Source organism: Ascidiella aspersa, chromosome 3 (assembly GCF_963924565.1).
Source record: "Ascidiella aspersa chromosome 3, kaAscAspe10.2, whole genome shotgun sequence".
Lineage (NCBI taxonomy): Eukaryota > Metazoa > Chordata > Ascidiacea > Phlebobranchia > Ascidiidae > Ascidiella > Ascidiella aspersa.
The window spans coordinates 3,577,215-3,593,874 of record NC_139449.1 but is presented as its reverse complement, the minus strand read 5'-3'; the positions used below and the strand labels follow the sequence as shown (position 1 = coordinate 3,593,874).

The 16,660-nt window shown below is 33.3% G+C and overlaps 1 protein-coding gene across 1 annotated transcript in view; it reads right to left on the bottom strand.

Moving 5' to 3' along the window:
- Positions 1–7,527, bottom strand: part of LOC146158137 (protein furry homolog-like) — a 63,783-nt gene extending 56,256 nt beyond the window's left edge. Inside the window, 5 exon segments of the mRNA XM_083383806.1 lie at positions 306–535; positions 2,080–2,113; positions 5,874–5,939; positions 6,335–6,459; positions 7,420–7,527. Of these exon segments, the coding sequence (XP_083239932.1) occupies positions 306–535; positions 2,080–2,113; positions 5,874–5,939; positions 6,335–6,459; positions 7,420–7,527 (563 nt within the window).
- Positions 7,528–16,660: the final 9,133 nt, after the last annotated feature.

Here is a 16,660-nt window from a genome sequence, read left to right as displayed (position 1 = left end):
AACAGTCAATTTTGAATTCTCGGTTTGGCATAAGTTATTTAAGGCTAGAAGATTTTAATGTAAGTTTTTTGTGGTTAAATGAAGGCACATATATATATAGATTATCTCATTTTGACTTGATTTTTTAAAAAATATTTCTTTTGATGTTTGTTAACTTAAGTAATAAATATTAAGTTTAAATTACGCAATATAAAAAGTCTCTAGTTCATGTTTTACATTAATTAAACAAAATATAAGAAAATACTGCTTATATTTGTATTTTAATAGTTTAATTCTTTGTGTTCTACGATAAATTCATATCTTACTTTGTTTTAGCGATGACCCCTATGACCTCCGAGAAAAGGTCGGCGACAATCCTGGCCTTGTTGTTAACGGAGTTCACCGACTCGTGGTTGTTGCTCAGTGCCGCCACCTGGTGAAAGTGCTTGAACGAGAGGTTGAGAATTCGCTGGATCGAGTTCTCCGACAACGGGTGGACAGGAAGCTGCTGAAGAACTTCGATCATAGAAAGCGCAAACACGATTTTGATCGCCATCTGAAATAAAGATCAAAGGTCACTCCATACTTAACTTGAAGGGCCGGAGCCCATTTCTCATATTATTTTCATATTTGGAACAATTGAAGATCTTAATGAAAAAATAAGAATGCAAAAAAATTGAGCGTTCTGTGATGAGCGGTTTTGAAGATATGACGATTTAAAATGTTTGACCACTGGGTGGAAATAGGTCATTTTTGTTTCCGCGTGAGTGCTTTTATCTCTGTGGAGGCTTTATTTTGCAGAAGAAGCCTGTGGTAAAATGCTATTTATGCTGGTTTCAAAATGATGCTTGAAACACTATGTGGTTATTTCTATATGAAAAGTCGTTTGAAGGTTGTTTGACTTCAAAAGACTTTTCCCAAGCTCTCTGCAGTTTTATTTATTTCTTTTTTATATGTTGACAAAATAATCTTTAGAGAACATAGTATTTGTTATTTCTAGAGGGTTTTTTGGTATTTTACATAATCAAGTAATTCGTGTTTAGGTTTTTAATTTCAGCACTTTATGATACAACAAACCGATATTCATTTTTTAAACTGATACCGAAAACCGATTTTTTACAAACCTATTAAATATGCGTTCAAACTATCTTATTACATCGCAAAACAAACAAAAAAGTTTACTGTAAAATATAGGCTGAGATTTCTCGATAGAGATATATCGGAAGGAACAAAATATTAATCGATATTATTAGTCACCGATAAATTGGTTGACCATGATATCGGATCAAAATTGGCACGGTGTCTGCCGATTTACGTGAAACAATTTTTAAAAAAAGGCACGCCAACCACCTTGAAAGGCACGCCAACCACCTTGAAGGCTGCAAGCCAATTTTATACAATTTTAAATGACAATATTTACAGCAAACACACTACTAAACAAAAAAGCATAAAAATGTCAACTATAAATGTTTTTAATTTCCATGACTAAAAAACCCTTAGTAATTAAAAAACTGGGCTTTATTAATAAAACATAGAAGTGCTGCTCATTTTCGGTTATATATATATAAACTTTTGACTCACTTAGATAAACAATTTAAAGGATACCAAAATAAAAATTCCTTTTAAAATTATTTTTGTCCAGCTGTGTGGTTTAACAACCTAAGGTTTTCAGTAGCCTTAAAAACAATATATTAAATGCTAAATATTTTGAACAAAATATTGTAGACATTAAACTAATCACAGTATTGAATTGTTTTTCAAATATAAGCAATGTTTTATCCCATATAGTGGCCTTAGAACTTTGATTGGTATAACAAATCAAAAAAATTGTCCAGGAAACAAAAAAAGTTATTGATAGTTATTTGTTGTGACAATTTAAGTATGCAGTGTGACAGTTTAAAAACTGTACGCAAATTTATCTATCTATGCCCAGCTTGTGCCAAAATAAGGTGTGGCATGCTTTTTATTACAACAAAGCATTTACTACTTTATGAAGGTACAATAAAGTTAAGTAAATAAATCAAAAACTTGTTGATCAATGGTGTGAGCATCACAGACACTCCTACACCTCACAATAGTTTTTCTATAATAACACAAGACTTTTCAACAGTCACATTGAGTCATTTCAAATTTGCTTTTATTAAAATTGCTTTACAACGAAAATAAAACTTTATACCCTTGACGATTGTTTTTTTAAACTACAAATAAACTTTTTGAAAGTGTGTGATCTAATTTATAATGAATCAATATACAACTGGGTAAACACAATGTTAAAAGCCGTCAGACCTAAACATTAGTTGCTATTGGTATTTAACCTCAATTGAATGACTCTTTTTGGGCCGGAAATAGGTATGCAGAGTGTTTTTAGATGATCTGGATTTCTGACAGGGCGTCAAAACACTCTGGAATTTGACCAAGTTATGCACTCAAATACAGTGCAAAATTAATTTCTGTAGCACAGTTCTAATTTACCAAACGAGTTCAAAACTTTCCTAAATTACCGTGTATGTCATAGAACCTCAAACTATATATTTTTAATATATGCAGGGTTGTTCCTAAGCAAAAATTGACACTCGCCTCGCCCGGACGAAATAACACTCGCCAAATTTGTTGGCACGCCGTCTGCAAATTTACGTCCTAGCACGATCATTTCTTGGGTTATCGTTATTCTGTCTTACAGTTTCTATACGTAAACATTAGTTTTAAGTCTTGTCGTTTATTTCCATGCATGAATGACCAAATTATTGACCCATAAAGAAATTTACGCTTAAAACAATGTTTTTTAGCCGAAATATTTTTTTACAATCTTTAGTGAAAAAATAACACTGACAATTGTAACAACATAATTACGTAGACTAATCAGCTGTAGTTACACATTAGGTCATACTTTAAAATGCCGTAGTGTTCAGTGGGCCATTTTGCTTCCTCAAAACATGTTAAAAACACTGCTTACAAATATTTTTATAAGACATTTGTATTCCAACTTTTTGTGTCCAAAAACTGCAGCACTTGCCTATAATTTTCTTATGCAAACAATTCAATAAATACAGAAAAGCAAAATTGTTATCGCTGGGTACATCGCAAGTCCAATAAACTTTTTCAAAGACGTCAACGACTGGGTTAAACATTTAAAAATTAACAACGTTTAAGTTAAACAATAAATCTCATAATTATTTACCACTGCAGCAATGACGTATTTGATTGTTTGCCGGTAAACAATGTTTTTAAACGTGACAAAGAGTCTTTATTACGGGCTTCGAACATGACCTTCATTAACCTTACTAATTGTGTAGTGTTGAATGTATTTGCGCCTTAGCGTTTAAGGAAATAACTGGCGCTAAGTAATATTTCGCTTATCAGTGGTGCTTAACACAAGTTGTCCTACACCAACTAATTACATTTCTCGCCGAAGCCACTCGCCAGTCGGGTGAGTGGGTGTCAATCAGCACTCGCCCGGAGCGATTTGCCCTCGCACTGGCGAGTGGGCGAGTGCTTAAGCCCAACCCTGATATGTAAACTTAATTTTTTTTAATTTAATTATGTTTTGCCCATTTCAATAATATCTTAGCCTAAAATCACTGCAAGAAAGTTACACAATGCTAAATGGTTTATTTCAGTAATGATGCGCAACAGCTGTCAACAAAAGCTGTCACTTTATATGTGATTAATTTTATTCATTTTTGAATTAGTTTGGAAATGTTCTAACAATTTGATGCTTGCTTTAATGAAAAACAATGTATTTGCAAAATAAACAATCCTAAAAAATATATACTTTATATGTTTTGCATTCATTTACCTCTTGTGAAGATTTCTTTAGGGCGTCTTCCTTGGAAGAAGCATCACTGCTGTAACAATACAAAATAAACAAGTTAATTTGCATAAGATGATACGACATTATCAAGCATAATAGTTTGAACAAAAAAATTAATTTTTTGTTGAATTCACAACGCATGATATGCAAACAATAAATAGTTGGATACATTTTTAAAGTGAGTCATTTTCACAAGGTGTTTAAGATAAATATACAACTTTAGATTAAAATCGTTTGTTGTTATTTGTAGTGATTGTTGCTATTAAGTTACAAGGACAAATATTTTTTATTAAATATTCAGGTTGACTAAAATGCTTCAAATGTGATGGTGGTAGAACATTGACACACACATCAAAATATTAAACAGAATAATATGCTTTTAGATATAATGCATTAACTAGAGAGCGACCTATATTATTTTTTGACAGATATTAATAAGAGATTTTTAGTTTTTGCCAACAAATAAACACTATTTAAATAATCCGGTAGAGAAAATACAAAACAAATGACAAAAAGTTTCAAAATTAGGAAAATTATTTGTTTTAGCAAAATACTGGTCATCGTTTATTAAAACTGACTATCAATAGAAGCGTATACCAGATATCCAAGGTTACAAACAACCTATTCCAAAATAGCTTGAAATGAATTTGCAATATTAACAGCTTGTCATGCTATATAGTCGACCAATTTATGTAGTGAAGTAAAGCATTTGCTCTATGACCAAGTAGTCCATTTACATTTGCACACACATGTAAATGAATAGGGCAAAATACTGCAAGGCACAAACATATGTAATGTATGGTATAATGCCACAGTTCAAGACACAGTGTAGAATTCACTATTTTTTCAGTTTCATGCTATGTACATTTACAAGGCAGGTGAGTTATTTTGGAGTGTGCTTCACAAAATACATACGAGATTATAAAGAAGGGACATCCTCCTAATTTCCTGATAGGAAAAAAGCCATATAATTTTTTTTTTAATTTTTAATTTTATCAATTATTTTCCTTCATACGTATTAGGAATAAGTTTGTATACAAAAAGGTTTTACATATATACATATGCAGAATAATGATGTTCAGATAAAGTTTCCTTTAAATATATATTTATTGCTCAATGCTCATATAAGGAATAAGTATGTATAGCATTACAGGGCAGTTTTATATACTTGTTGCTGAAAACAAAGCAAACAATTAACTGTCAGATAGAGTAGGTAAGACTTAGTTAGCAAGAGTCAACTAATCACAACATTGGCATGACACATACATACTAAGATATGCAAGTAATACATAAGGTATGTCTTTCCTTTGTATTTTGTAATTATAAAGAAAGATCTTGATGGTCAAATTAAAGTTATTTACATATTTGACATTTGTTAATTATCTAGCTAAGATTCCACATATATGAAAACAATCAAATAACTTAATTGCCTTATATATTTATATCTTTAAATATTTAAAATCGCACAAATGTTACCAGTATGTAATTTGAAATACCAACCTACAGTCCATACTATGAAGCAATAATTCAAATCTGTGAGTGATTTACATAGATCTTCCTATTTTAATATAGTAAGATAATATATCAAGCAGACAATTTACATTATATAATCTAATGATAATCGCATAGTGTAATTCCTGTATTTTCTTTATTATTTGAAGAAATAAAATTGTGTGTTTTAAAAGATGTTTTAACCAACAAATTCAATTTGTTTCAGTCAAATTGGTTGACAGAAAATAAGTGAATTTCTATTTAAGATTTTGAAAGAGATTTTAAGCCGCTTTTAAAACTGTCATAAAAATCGTGCAATAACTTTGAAAAAATCCCGTTACTACAAAAAATGTACAAGCAAAAAATACTGAAAGAGAGTTGTGTTGTCAGAACACCTTATAATTTAAACTGATTTGAATCGAAACAAAAGCTCACCCTACAATGCGGTCATTTTATTTCATAATTCATGAAAACCTACTGTGCTTTTATCCTAATCAAAGCTTTCAGTAGTACAGTTCCTTTCATAAAAATACAACATTTCCTTCCATAAAAGTTGCAGATAATAATTTTTCTTGCAACTAATCTTACCAACCTCTTAGACTTTGAGCTTGAAAGTGGAGTTTTTGGACCACTTTCTTCTGGCAGTTGGTGTTCAAGCCTATAAACAACACATAGCTTTTAAAATACCAGAATCGTTTTTGGCAGGTTTGACACAGTTAGAAAATATCTTAAAAAAAACTTTTACTGATAAGGTGCAGTTTTAATTAGGTTATTTAAACTAAATATAAACAAATATATTTTCAGATTATAATCACACACAGATATATATATATTATGTACATTGTGTACACACACGTATATGTATATAACTATGTTTGTGGTAAATTTTATGCAACTTAAAAAAAAGTAATAAAGGTAAAAAAACAAGAATAATAAGATTTCTATTTAATAAAGTAATGGCTATAGGTCCAGTAAAACTTTCTTTCAGCTATCGAGAAATGCCTAATCGTAATACAAAACAAATAAGCACACAGATTATAAATTGATGTATACCATGTAAAAAGGACATCGACCAATGATGAGAGGCAGTGTTCTGCTACTAATCCCATTGCACACAAAAGTTGATCGAATTGTGCATCTTCACCGCGCTGAAGACTTTTCATAAGCTGTTTCTCAGTCTGAAACGAAATATAAAACAATCTTATAGAAAAAAGAATGGTAGATCTTTAATCAAATACGAATATATACATTTTTATGCAATTTAAGCCTGTGTAGCTCAGTTGGTAAAGCAAAGGTCCCGGTATGACCGAAGGTCGTGAGTTCAAACCTCACAGCAAGCTAGTTGTTTTGTTTTTTTAGCCTGTCTTGTCTGCATCTTTTATAGACCGATTTTGTTAGTCTGCGATGGATTTCGGTGCATTTTTATGCATTTATAGCCCCTTAAGATGGTTGCAGGTTGATATTTTTTACTAGCCGCTCGCCAATGGAAGTGCAATTCACTCTGGGCCAAACTGGCAACAATTGAAAGTAGTTTTTGATGTTGCCAAACTTGCAGAATCAATTTGTTGATTTGCGACAAATTGTGCAACATTAAAAATCAAGTTAAACAAGTGAATTGAAAATGGTAAAAAAGTACTATTCAATAGTCTGGCAAGCAATGCAGGAGCTAAGTAAGCGCTCAGAAAAAAAGAAGGATAAATAATTGTTTAAAACAAATTTAAAAATTTATGCTGGGCTTGCCAAAAGCTTGCTAACATGATTGACAAGTGTTATTACGTCCCGTAGGGAATTTACTTGCCCACTTGGCAAGTGTAAAATTTAAAGTAATTTCATGCTGCATATATATTGATTTTTACCATCACAGTAAGTATGTCACTAACTGGATTAGGAACTTCATTCATATGACTTCATACTTGGAAATTATAGACTTTTTAAAAAACACTGACTTTAAACATTTAGCAGCCAGTTATGGTTGAGTTAAACATCATGGAATTTAACTAACTAATTATTTTTCAGTTCAAATTTTATAAAAGCTGTGTATATTTTAATGCAAATATATGATTTTTTCAAACAAGAATTGTGACAAATAAATTTAGATACAACAACACAATCCAAAAGTATGAAGTTACTTAAATTACCAAATTGCTTTCTTTGAGAAGGTTGTCCAACTTTTGACTGACATAGAAGCTGAAGTCGGACAAGAGTCGCTGTACAACGTAAACACCGGAGGGCACATCTCCATCCATTCTGAGTATTCCGTTTGTATATTCAGAATATACTACATTCAATTAAAGCGTGTTTTCAAATGAACTTTGGTTGGTTTAACAGTCTGCAATGTATCAAATTATTTTTTGTACTTTTAATGTTACAAGATATTTATTACAACTAGACCAGAATTTCAACATTCAAAAAAGCAGACATAACAAAATATATTTCACATTTTCATATGTACTATTTTCGGCGAGTCTAGAACCTTTAGCTTTTTTCTCAAAAGCCTTCAACAAAACTCAACAAAAGTATTCCGCGTTTAGACGCGAGTTACTTGGCATTTACCTTGCAGTGAAACACTTCATATATTACATTGGAGAGAGAGAAACAACGATTTTCACCGACCATCTGCCTCATGTAAAAGTAGGCTAAAACTAACACATTTTTTTACAGCAACGAAACACGTCAATCTGTAAAGTGTGGCAGATCTCGACGAGATCTCACAGGTGGACGACCAAAAAAATCCGGGTGACCTGGTGCAACAAAGGTAAAAAAAGTGCACTTCTGGTGCAATTTTAAATTTCCAGGTGCACTTTTTAAATTTCCAGGTGTATCATTTTGCTATGCATTCTGTGTACATTGTACTGTTAACGTATGTCACACAAGCGTTTTACATATTTTGGGGGCAGTTCAGATTTTTTTCGGGGTCCACTTTTGAAAGGTTGAAAAAAACTCGCGGGTGCACTTGCCGTACTTTCCACAGTGGAAAACAAGTTGTCATTGTCAAATTTGAAATTGCAATTAACACATATATCAGGGGAGAATTAATATAATAATAATACTTGACCCAGCCTAACCCAAACCCTAACCCAAATAATGTTAGCAATCTAAACCGTCTGAAGAAAAGAAAAGTGGTGGGTTTGTAGAACAGCGCCAATGTTTTTGTAAAACAATTTGCCAACGCTAAAGTTTTAAAGAAAATTTTAATCTAAAACATTAATACATAAATTGCAAAACCATGCCCCTCAGGAAATAACATAACTTCTTATAAACGCACGTTTTATTAAAATTAATAAAACACATTTTCTTAAAACTAAGTTATGTTTTACTTGCTGCGCACTGATGCATGACCTTAAAACGGTAATAGAAACGTTAAATGTATTTTTGTCCAAAAATTTATTTCCCAATCATAGAAATCATAACCTGGTAATCATAAAGTTGGCATGTCCTGTGCACGAAATTAATCGGACAATATAAAAAATCCTAATATTATTCAACTAACAAAGAAAAAGCATTATAATAAAAGTTAAACTTTCAGTCCAGCCCTTTACTGACATAAGTAATTCTTATGCCTCTCTATCACTACCTGGAAGTAGCTGTTGTCCAATGTTATGAACAAGAAACTCCTAAATAATGTCAGCCACGGTCAACTTATTTTGCTAAGCCTGTGTCAAATAATAAACAATAAATTAGTCGAGTAACAATTCGATTATTCAGTTGAAATTAAGTCTTATTTCAAAACTATATTTTCTTGAATGTAACGCTCGGGAAAATTTAAAAGATCTACCTTAGTTATTTTTCAGATATTACTTCACATATAGTTACGTCAAAACGCGACGTCACAAATTAGTAACAATAAAAACACCACACAGCTATTTTATTTTGTTAAAAAAATTATTTGGGAGAACAATGTGAAAACGACATAAAAATATTTTGGAGCAAGATGCTGCAATTGATTAGTGGAAAGCGAAAAACGCCTAAGTTAAAAATAAACTTTATTTTCGAGCAGCACAAGACGAGGGACGCCTTTGGGCTGTTACGGGTTCACCAAGCTACGGACGGGCGGGCCAAATCTGGCCAGTCGGATTAATTCTTTTATTACGGGGAAAATTTTCCTAATATTCCCAAACTGTTTTATTAACTTTTAAATTTAAGCTCAGTTTTTATGAAATGTTAACACAACGACAATTTCATAAAGCTTGTTATGAATTTTAGTAAATATTTTTTAATGTATTCTTCTCTTAATAATAATCAAGTCAAGTAAGTTTGAAACAAACTGTTTCATCAGGATTGCAATTTTTGATTAGCCCAATTATCAGGCCCGCGATTACCAGTCATTACAGTTATTCGGCCCTTCAAATTTGACCCCGGGGCTACTAAATTTTTATCAAAATTGACTAAGACATATCATAGATATAAGGGCTTATGTATTTACGTAATTAAAATAGGCAAAAATCAAGTCACTATCAGAAAATGTCACCATGTTTTATCCCGTTAAGTTGTAGTATTTCAAGATATTGGTTGCTGATACGTTTTGTCAATTAACATGGCTATAGCCATTTTGTAGATTTTTATAGCCGGATAATTGTTGTACACGAGTTTTTATATAGGCCTATATTAAGTTTTACTGTTTGGTCATGAGCAAACCCATTTGACCATAGATTTTTTGCGGCTTACCAAATGTAATAATAAGTAATAGGATTACTATTCGTATTTACATAAATTGATGTCAGAGATGAGCTTATATTTAAACGTATGTTACTCTTGTCACTGCATTAAAGCACAATTGCTTTCGTAAGAGCGAAGCTTTTCAATTGTGACTGCTGAAAGTAGAAGTGATTCATAATGATTTAATAGAGTCGATATAGATATAAAGAGTGTCTGAAATCGGCGACGTTGTAATTACATAGTGTTTTGATGTCATGCAAAGTTGTAGATCTAAAATTATTACAAGAGTACCAAAAATTGAAACGATAAGATTCAGGGCTGGAGATAGGCTTAAAATTTCGAAATAGCAGAGGCCCCGCGGTTTGAGAACCATATTTTTGCATGGCCTCTGTTAAAGACTTGTTTGATAAAGAAAAACTTATGTATACTATGCAAAAGAAGTTGCATTCTGTTTTTGGTAGACGATAATAAGGCAGCCTGAAACTTAGGAAGGTGTTTTTTTGATAAACCGTTTGAGAAACAATTTTAGAACTGACAACAGTCAAAATGTTGAGGTCGGGAATTTTTTAAATTTTCATCTTAGTTTAACCTGTTTTAACGTTCCAACGTTCAAAGGGACTTCCGATGACTCTCTAATCTCAAAGCAAGGCTCGAACAACTTATATATTTCGACGTCCCATACAGAATGAATTGAACCAGTCATTTTTTTCAAAACAAACAGATTTTCACATTCTTTGTGGTTTGAAACGACGTTTGTCCTTCGACAATCAAAATTTACAGCGAATTAAACACACCAGGCCTATTTACATACTGGTATTTTAGCTTGGCCTAAAGTTTATGCGAATGACGTCATAATAGGAAGCATGTCGAGTAAGTAAAAATGTACGGATATATCGAGTAAATATAGAACTTTTACAATTCTTTAAGGGCCTTGTTTGCCGCAGTTATAACAATTCTAAAAATCCAGTTGTTTTTTGCAAATTCTTGGATTGATTTTTTTTAATACGTCACAAAAGTAATGATTTTTTTTAATACGTCACAAAAATAATGATTTTTTTTAATACGTCACAAAAGTAATCGAGTATTCAGCGCGTAATTTATCAAACCGGAAATACATATTCGAGTAGGCGCGCGACTGAGTCGAGTTATGAAACAACTTTTCCTCCCCTATAGTTAACACGGCTAATGGAATCGCTTATTGCCGTTGTTTCGAAGAGTTGTTATTGTTACGACACAACGTCGATTGTTCCGCGACGCGCGAGCTTCACATCCGGGAACCCGGCTTTTTGATTTATCGCCTTTCGACGTTTCCCGCCGCTTTCTAACGAGGTTAAAGCAAAAGAGCTTTACGGTGTTTAGAAACTGCTCGAGCGCTTGGGCCAACAGTAGAACTAAAGTAGGGATGTCCTATAATTATCGAAACGATGCCCGATGTCTATAGTGGTTGTATCGGTACTCGTCCGATACTATGGGTATCGGTACTCGTCCTCGTCCGATACCAGGGGTATCGGTACTCGTTGGAGATCAGGGTGGTATTGGTGCTCGTCCGATACTAGTTATATCGGTACTCGTACGATACTAAGGTGGTATCGGTACTCGTCCGATACTATGGGTATCGGTGTTAATTAACTTTTGAATGACGCCACGGTAACTATGACTCATATAATCCACATGGTAAAGGTTAGAAATTTAACTCAGTAATTTTTATTTTTGAAAGAATGTCTGTAAAATGGACAATTAACAGTAAAGATGTTCGATAATTTCGGGTCCGAGACGTTACCCGATGCCAAGCCGTAGTATTGCTACTTGGTCCAATAGCAGGGAGGTATCCGTATCTTATATCGTTACCCAATGTGCGTTTTAGTCGCGGTGCACAATTTAGCTCGGTGTCAAAACCTTTCTTTTTTATAAAAAAGCTTAATGACAATCAGAGATAGTTACGATTCCCAGCATTAAAGTATATTGTGTGTATTGGGTGAACTACGAATACTGGGTGAACTACGTTTAGAAAGTTTTATTTTATCGATTTTACTTCTGTAACTATAATAATTATTCATTATAGGTTTAGTTTTGTGCGGCTTTGCTTTTCTGTTCATATAGCAGGCATGTGGCAATTGAAAGGTCCGATAATGCCAGACCGGACCGATACCCGATGCTAAATGGTGGTATCGTTACTCGGCCGATACCAGGGAGGTGTCCAACCATTTTTGGTGATCAAACGCAGCAATTTACAAAAATAGTTAACGACAGCTTGTATGTAAGCTTCTGAACGCTAAAAAAATGTGGCCCAAAAACCTTAAATAAATTACCCCTGAAAATTGAATATCATCCATTTTGCTAATTTGAACTTAGTAATGACGTCATTCGCTATCGGATCGCGAAAAGTTTTTGTCCAAAATATCGGGTATCTGTATCAGAATGGAATTTCAAGAGTACCGGACATCCCGAAAAGAATAGTATTGGAATAACAATGTATTTGCGAGCAAGCCAACTTTGAAAATTAGGCGCAAGTGCATATAGGTAAGCACAACTGGAAATTTACGAAAAAATTCAGCGGATGCTCTAAGGAACGTCACGCATAGCGTTTAACAGAAAGGCGTTGCAGAGTTCGATTTTTCGCCTAAGAGTAGATAGGCGTTGAAAATGTGGTTCGCTTTGTCGTTCAAATTCATGTTTATGCAGTAACGGAGTTCGGAAAACGAAAAAAGCTTATTTTAGGGCACCCCATATTCCATATGTTGGTTGATTAAACTAGTAATATAAGGTATTTTGAACAGCTTGTGACGAAATTAGGCCTCAGTATCGGGTTAATATGGACCAAAAAGGCACATCTTTTCGATCTATTCTGCTAATTCAACAGTCGTTGTTCTTGGGTTTAAAAAGTGTGCTTTTTTCAGTTTGAAAGTGTGGCGCTGATAGATTGTTATTGAGTACAATGTGGTAAAACTTTAGGTTTTGACCTCACACGTATCAGAAACGGTTATCTTTTTTCATTGTTGCAATGATTAAAGTAAATAACTTGACTTAATTTGAAGTGCTTTTGGTAAAATTATTGACTTGATTCTTTGTGGAAGTCTTTGAGTAAAATTCATTGAGTTGAAATTAAGTGTTTTCATTTAACATTTGTTATACATTGAGCTCTTTACCTCAATTTTTACACGTTAAACGATTATATTGCTACTTAAGTTGTTTTTTTTACTTTTTATTTGAATTATTGTTGTAATCGGAGAATTTACTCATTTTGACAGCATATCGTTTTTTACATATCAATCCGTCATTATACAATACATGACTGGGACTTGACTTGTTGTTTTGTAAAGGCTTGACTTGGACTTATTTATTTCACAAATGACTTGAGTGGGACTTGAGTCTTTTCAAAATGACTTGTTAACGACCTGTCTTTTTCCCATTCAACATTTCGCACAGCCTGCAGAAAATGCTTATAAAAACATAAGGTGTTAAGTGATAAGTTCTACAGCGTTAGCCGATGATCCATTAACTATTGAAACGACTTTCCCAGCATGCAGGCAAGAGGGGCGTTGCTATGTTTAGGCTTCGTCGAAAGACGGGAAGAGCGACAAGGGTTTGGTCTGTAGCCTGAAACTGCATTAGGGCAACATGCGGGTCGAACCGATAATTAAGGCTTTTTGAAGAGGTTGTTTTCGCTCGTGTTAAATGACGGTGACGTGGGGACGAAAAAGGTAGTGTTTTAAACAAGGCATTTTGAAATGACTCAAGTCTCAGCCAAGTCATTTGTGAAAAAGTCAAAAGTCAAGTCATTTTTAAAAGTATTCAAGTAATAATAACGGCAACTCAATTTAAGTCAAAACCTTATCATAAAAATTAAACGTTGCATATAGCAAGCAATTGTTTTTTTGTGCGAAACTTAAGATGAATGACACAATTTTATGATAAAAAATTCTTAATGAAAACACTTAAAGAATCAATCCAAGTCATTTGTCCAAAAGACTGAAGTAAAGTCAAGTCATTACGTTCAAAAGACCTAGTTGAGTGAACTGAGGTCAAGTCATTGACTTAAGTCATTGCAACACTTAAAAATAGAGCTTTACGCAAGAGATATTCGTCTTGTTTTAAAGTGCTGTGTAGGCTATGATGTAGCGGGTTGTTTGCAGTTGTGAAAGTTAGCCAGAACTAACCCGAATTAACGACTTTCTGGTAAAACAAGTGTTCGTTTTAGACTCGAATTTTGTCGCAATTTCCTTGAGTTCACTTTAAAAGAATAAAATACAACATTTCAGTTGCATATTTGAACGATAAGGTTAGGTTTCATAAGGTTACTGTGCTAAAATTTTATCACGTTTTGTGGTGAAGCAACTTTGTGACGTCATCCGTAAACATTGCCATGCGTTCCGGTGAGTAAGAAATTTAAACGTTTATGTATGAAAATTTTTGCATTTTCACCCCCGGGGTTGTATAATGATGAATTTGAGAGTTTTGGTTTGAAAGTAGATGCCGCATGAATTTGTGCATTTCGCCATGTTTTGCAAATCAAACCACTCTACAAATAGATGGAAAAAACCACAAAGAAAACAGACTTAGATTCGAAACTTATCAACAAACTAATAGCATTATTTTCGTTCACCCCTATGAGGGACGGTGTTAAGCGTTTAAGGCTTAATTGAGTGACTGTGGTTAACGTTTTAGCATGTAAAATTGGGCACGATTTGAACATATATATACCTAGCACCCTCGTAACATGCTTCTAGTTGAGCCTCACCAAGTAATTACTCGTTCTGCCTGCAAAAACAAGAAACAGACAAACTGCGTGCGTGTAACTGCACAGCAAATCGTGTTACGTTAAGTTTTGGCAGAGACAAAACGTTTTCTTCCTGGTAATTTGATGCTTTATTTCCGCTCAAGCAAAATTAAAGTTGCACGCGCAATTGGGCAGTAAACGTTTGCTGAAAAAGACATTCTTTTGGTCAGTTTATTTATTTACAGGTCAAATTGTTTTGCTAAAATTTTTAAACAGGCTACAATTTCTGTAACAATGGTTTAGAATTGGGCTTTGTTTTGCTGTAATTGCTGTATTTACTATAGTCAGTATCAGATATTTTGTCTTGCTTGCAAAATTTAAGAAAGTGTTCATGTGTAACTTGCTTACCTAATTTAAATAGGCAAGATATGGAATCAATTTCAAACTTTATTGTTTATTTTTAGCAATTTATCATAAGGAGAAAGCAGCCGGCTATTTTTTGTTATGCAATCGATCGCCCATATTGGCACAGCAAAATTTCCAGGAAAAAATTGTCAAAATGAAATTCAATTATTTTTTAATGCTTAATTTAAGACTATAGGTGTAAAATGTGTCAATGTTGCAGTTTTCCGTGCAAGTAGGAAACCCTTTTCGGTTACACATTTCAAAAATTCCATTTTATTTTAAAAATGTTACAAATGTTGAGCTAATTGTTGCTTTATTTCAGCAAAGTAGGGGTGATTAAAGCATACAATACACAAAAGCATCCGGAAAACGTTTCAGCAGAAGTTGACTGGATTCGTAGAAGTTAAGTCTATTCTATTCTATTCAGTAGTAAAATTAAGCTGGAATAGTAAACGGTATTCCGGTAAAACAAGTTTTCACGTACAACGATAGACTAGGTTTTCGAAGGTTAGTTTTTAAAAGTCCTGTTATGGTGTAACTTTATGACGTCATCTTTAGAAATTTTAATGCGTTCCGGAAAAAACGTTATTCTGCTGCCAACCGCTGATTCTATTAAAAAATCGATTTTAGTTTTAATTAATTAGCCTGTTTACGCCAGCTGCAGTGTGCTGCCTAATAGTCGGTGCATAACTTCCTGTAGAAAGCAGTAAAGCTATCTTCATATAGACACCGTTAAGCTTGGGCGGATTAGGATTTTGGCTAGGGAGCATTTTTTTAAAGGAAGCTCAATGTTAAAAGTAGAATAATTTTTTCTTGCTGAAACGCCAGTGTTGTAAACAAGTCATTTCAAAATGAGCCAAGTTATTTGTTAAATAACTTAAGTCCAAGTCAAGTCTTTTTGAATAAATAACAAGTCAAGTCCCAGTCCAAGTCATCAGTTGCGCAAGTCAAGTCCCAGTCAAGTCATAATTAGAGCAAGTCAACTTCAAGTCACGTCCTTGTCGTAAAAATAAAACGTTAAACATTATAATTTTTAAACTCGCATAAATATGAACAATAACTGAACTAAAAAATAAGGAAAACGGAACATATAGCAAGCAATTTGTTTTTTGTGCAAAAATTTGGGCAAATAGCTCAATTTTATAAAAAAATACTCGTTTTATTTCAAACCCAAGTCATTTGTTCAAAAGACTTAAGTCAAGTCAAGTCAAGTCATTTTGCCCAAATGACTTAAGTCAAGTCAAGTCATTTAAAAACAGTGACTTAAGTGCATCATTGACTTAAGTCATTTCAACACTGCGAAACGCATTGCAACTTTCATAGATGACGTCACGAAGGTTACGTCATAACGACCTCTTAAGACAAGCGATATTAGGAAACCTGAGGTTTTTGTTTAATAATTTGCACAAATATGCAACTTTAATATTAGCTTGAATACTTTTAGGGCAGTAGTTCCCAAACTTTTTTGGCTCGCGGCACACTAAACAAATCTTAGCTATTTCGCGGCACACTTTTAACAGAACAACAATAGAGTAATTTTACATTCGCCCAACACACGACAAACTATACGTAAATTTCTCAATACTAATACCTGGTAATGG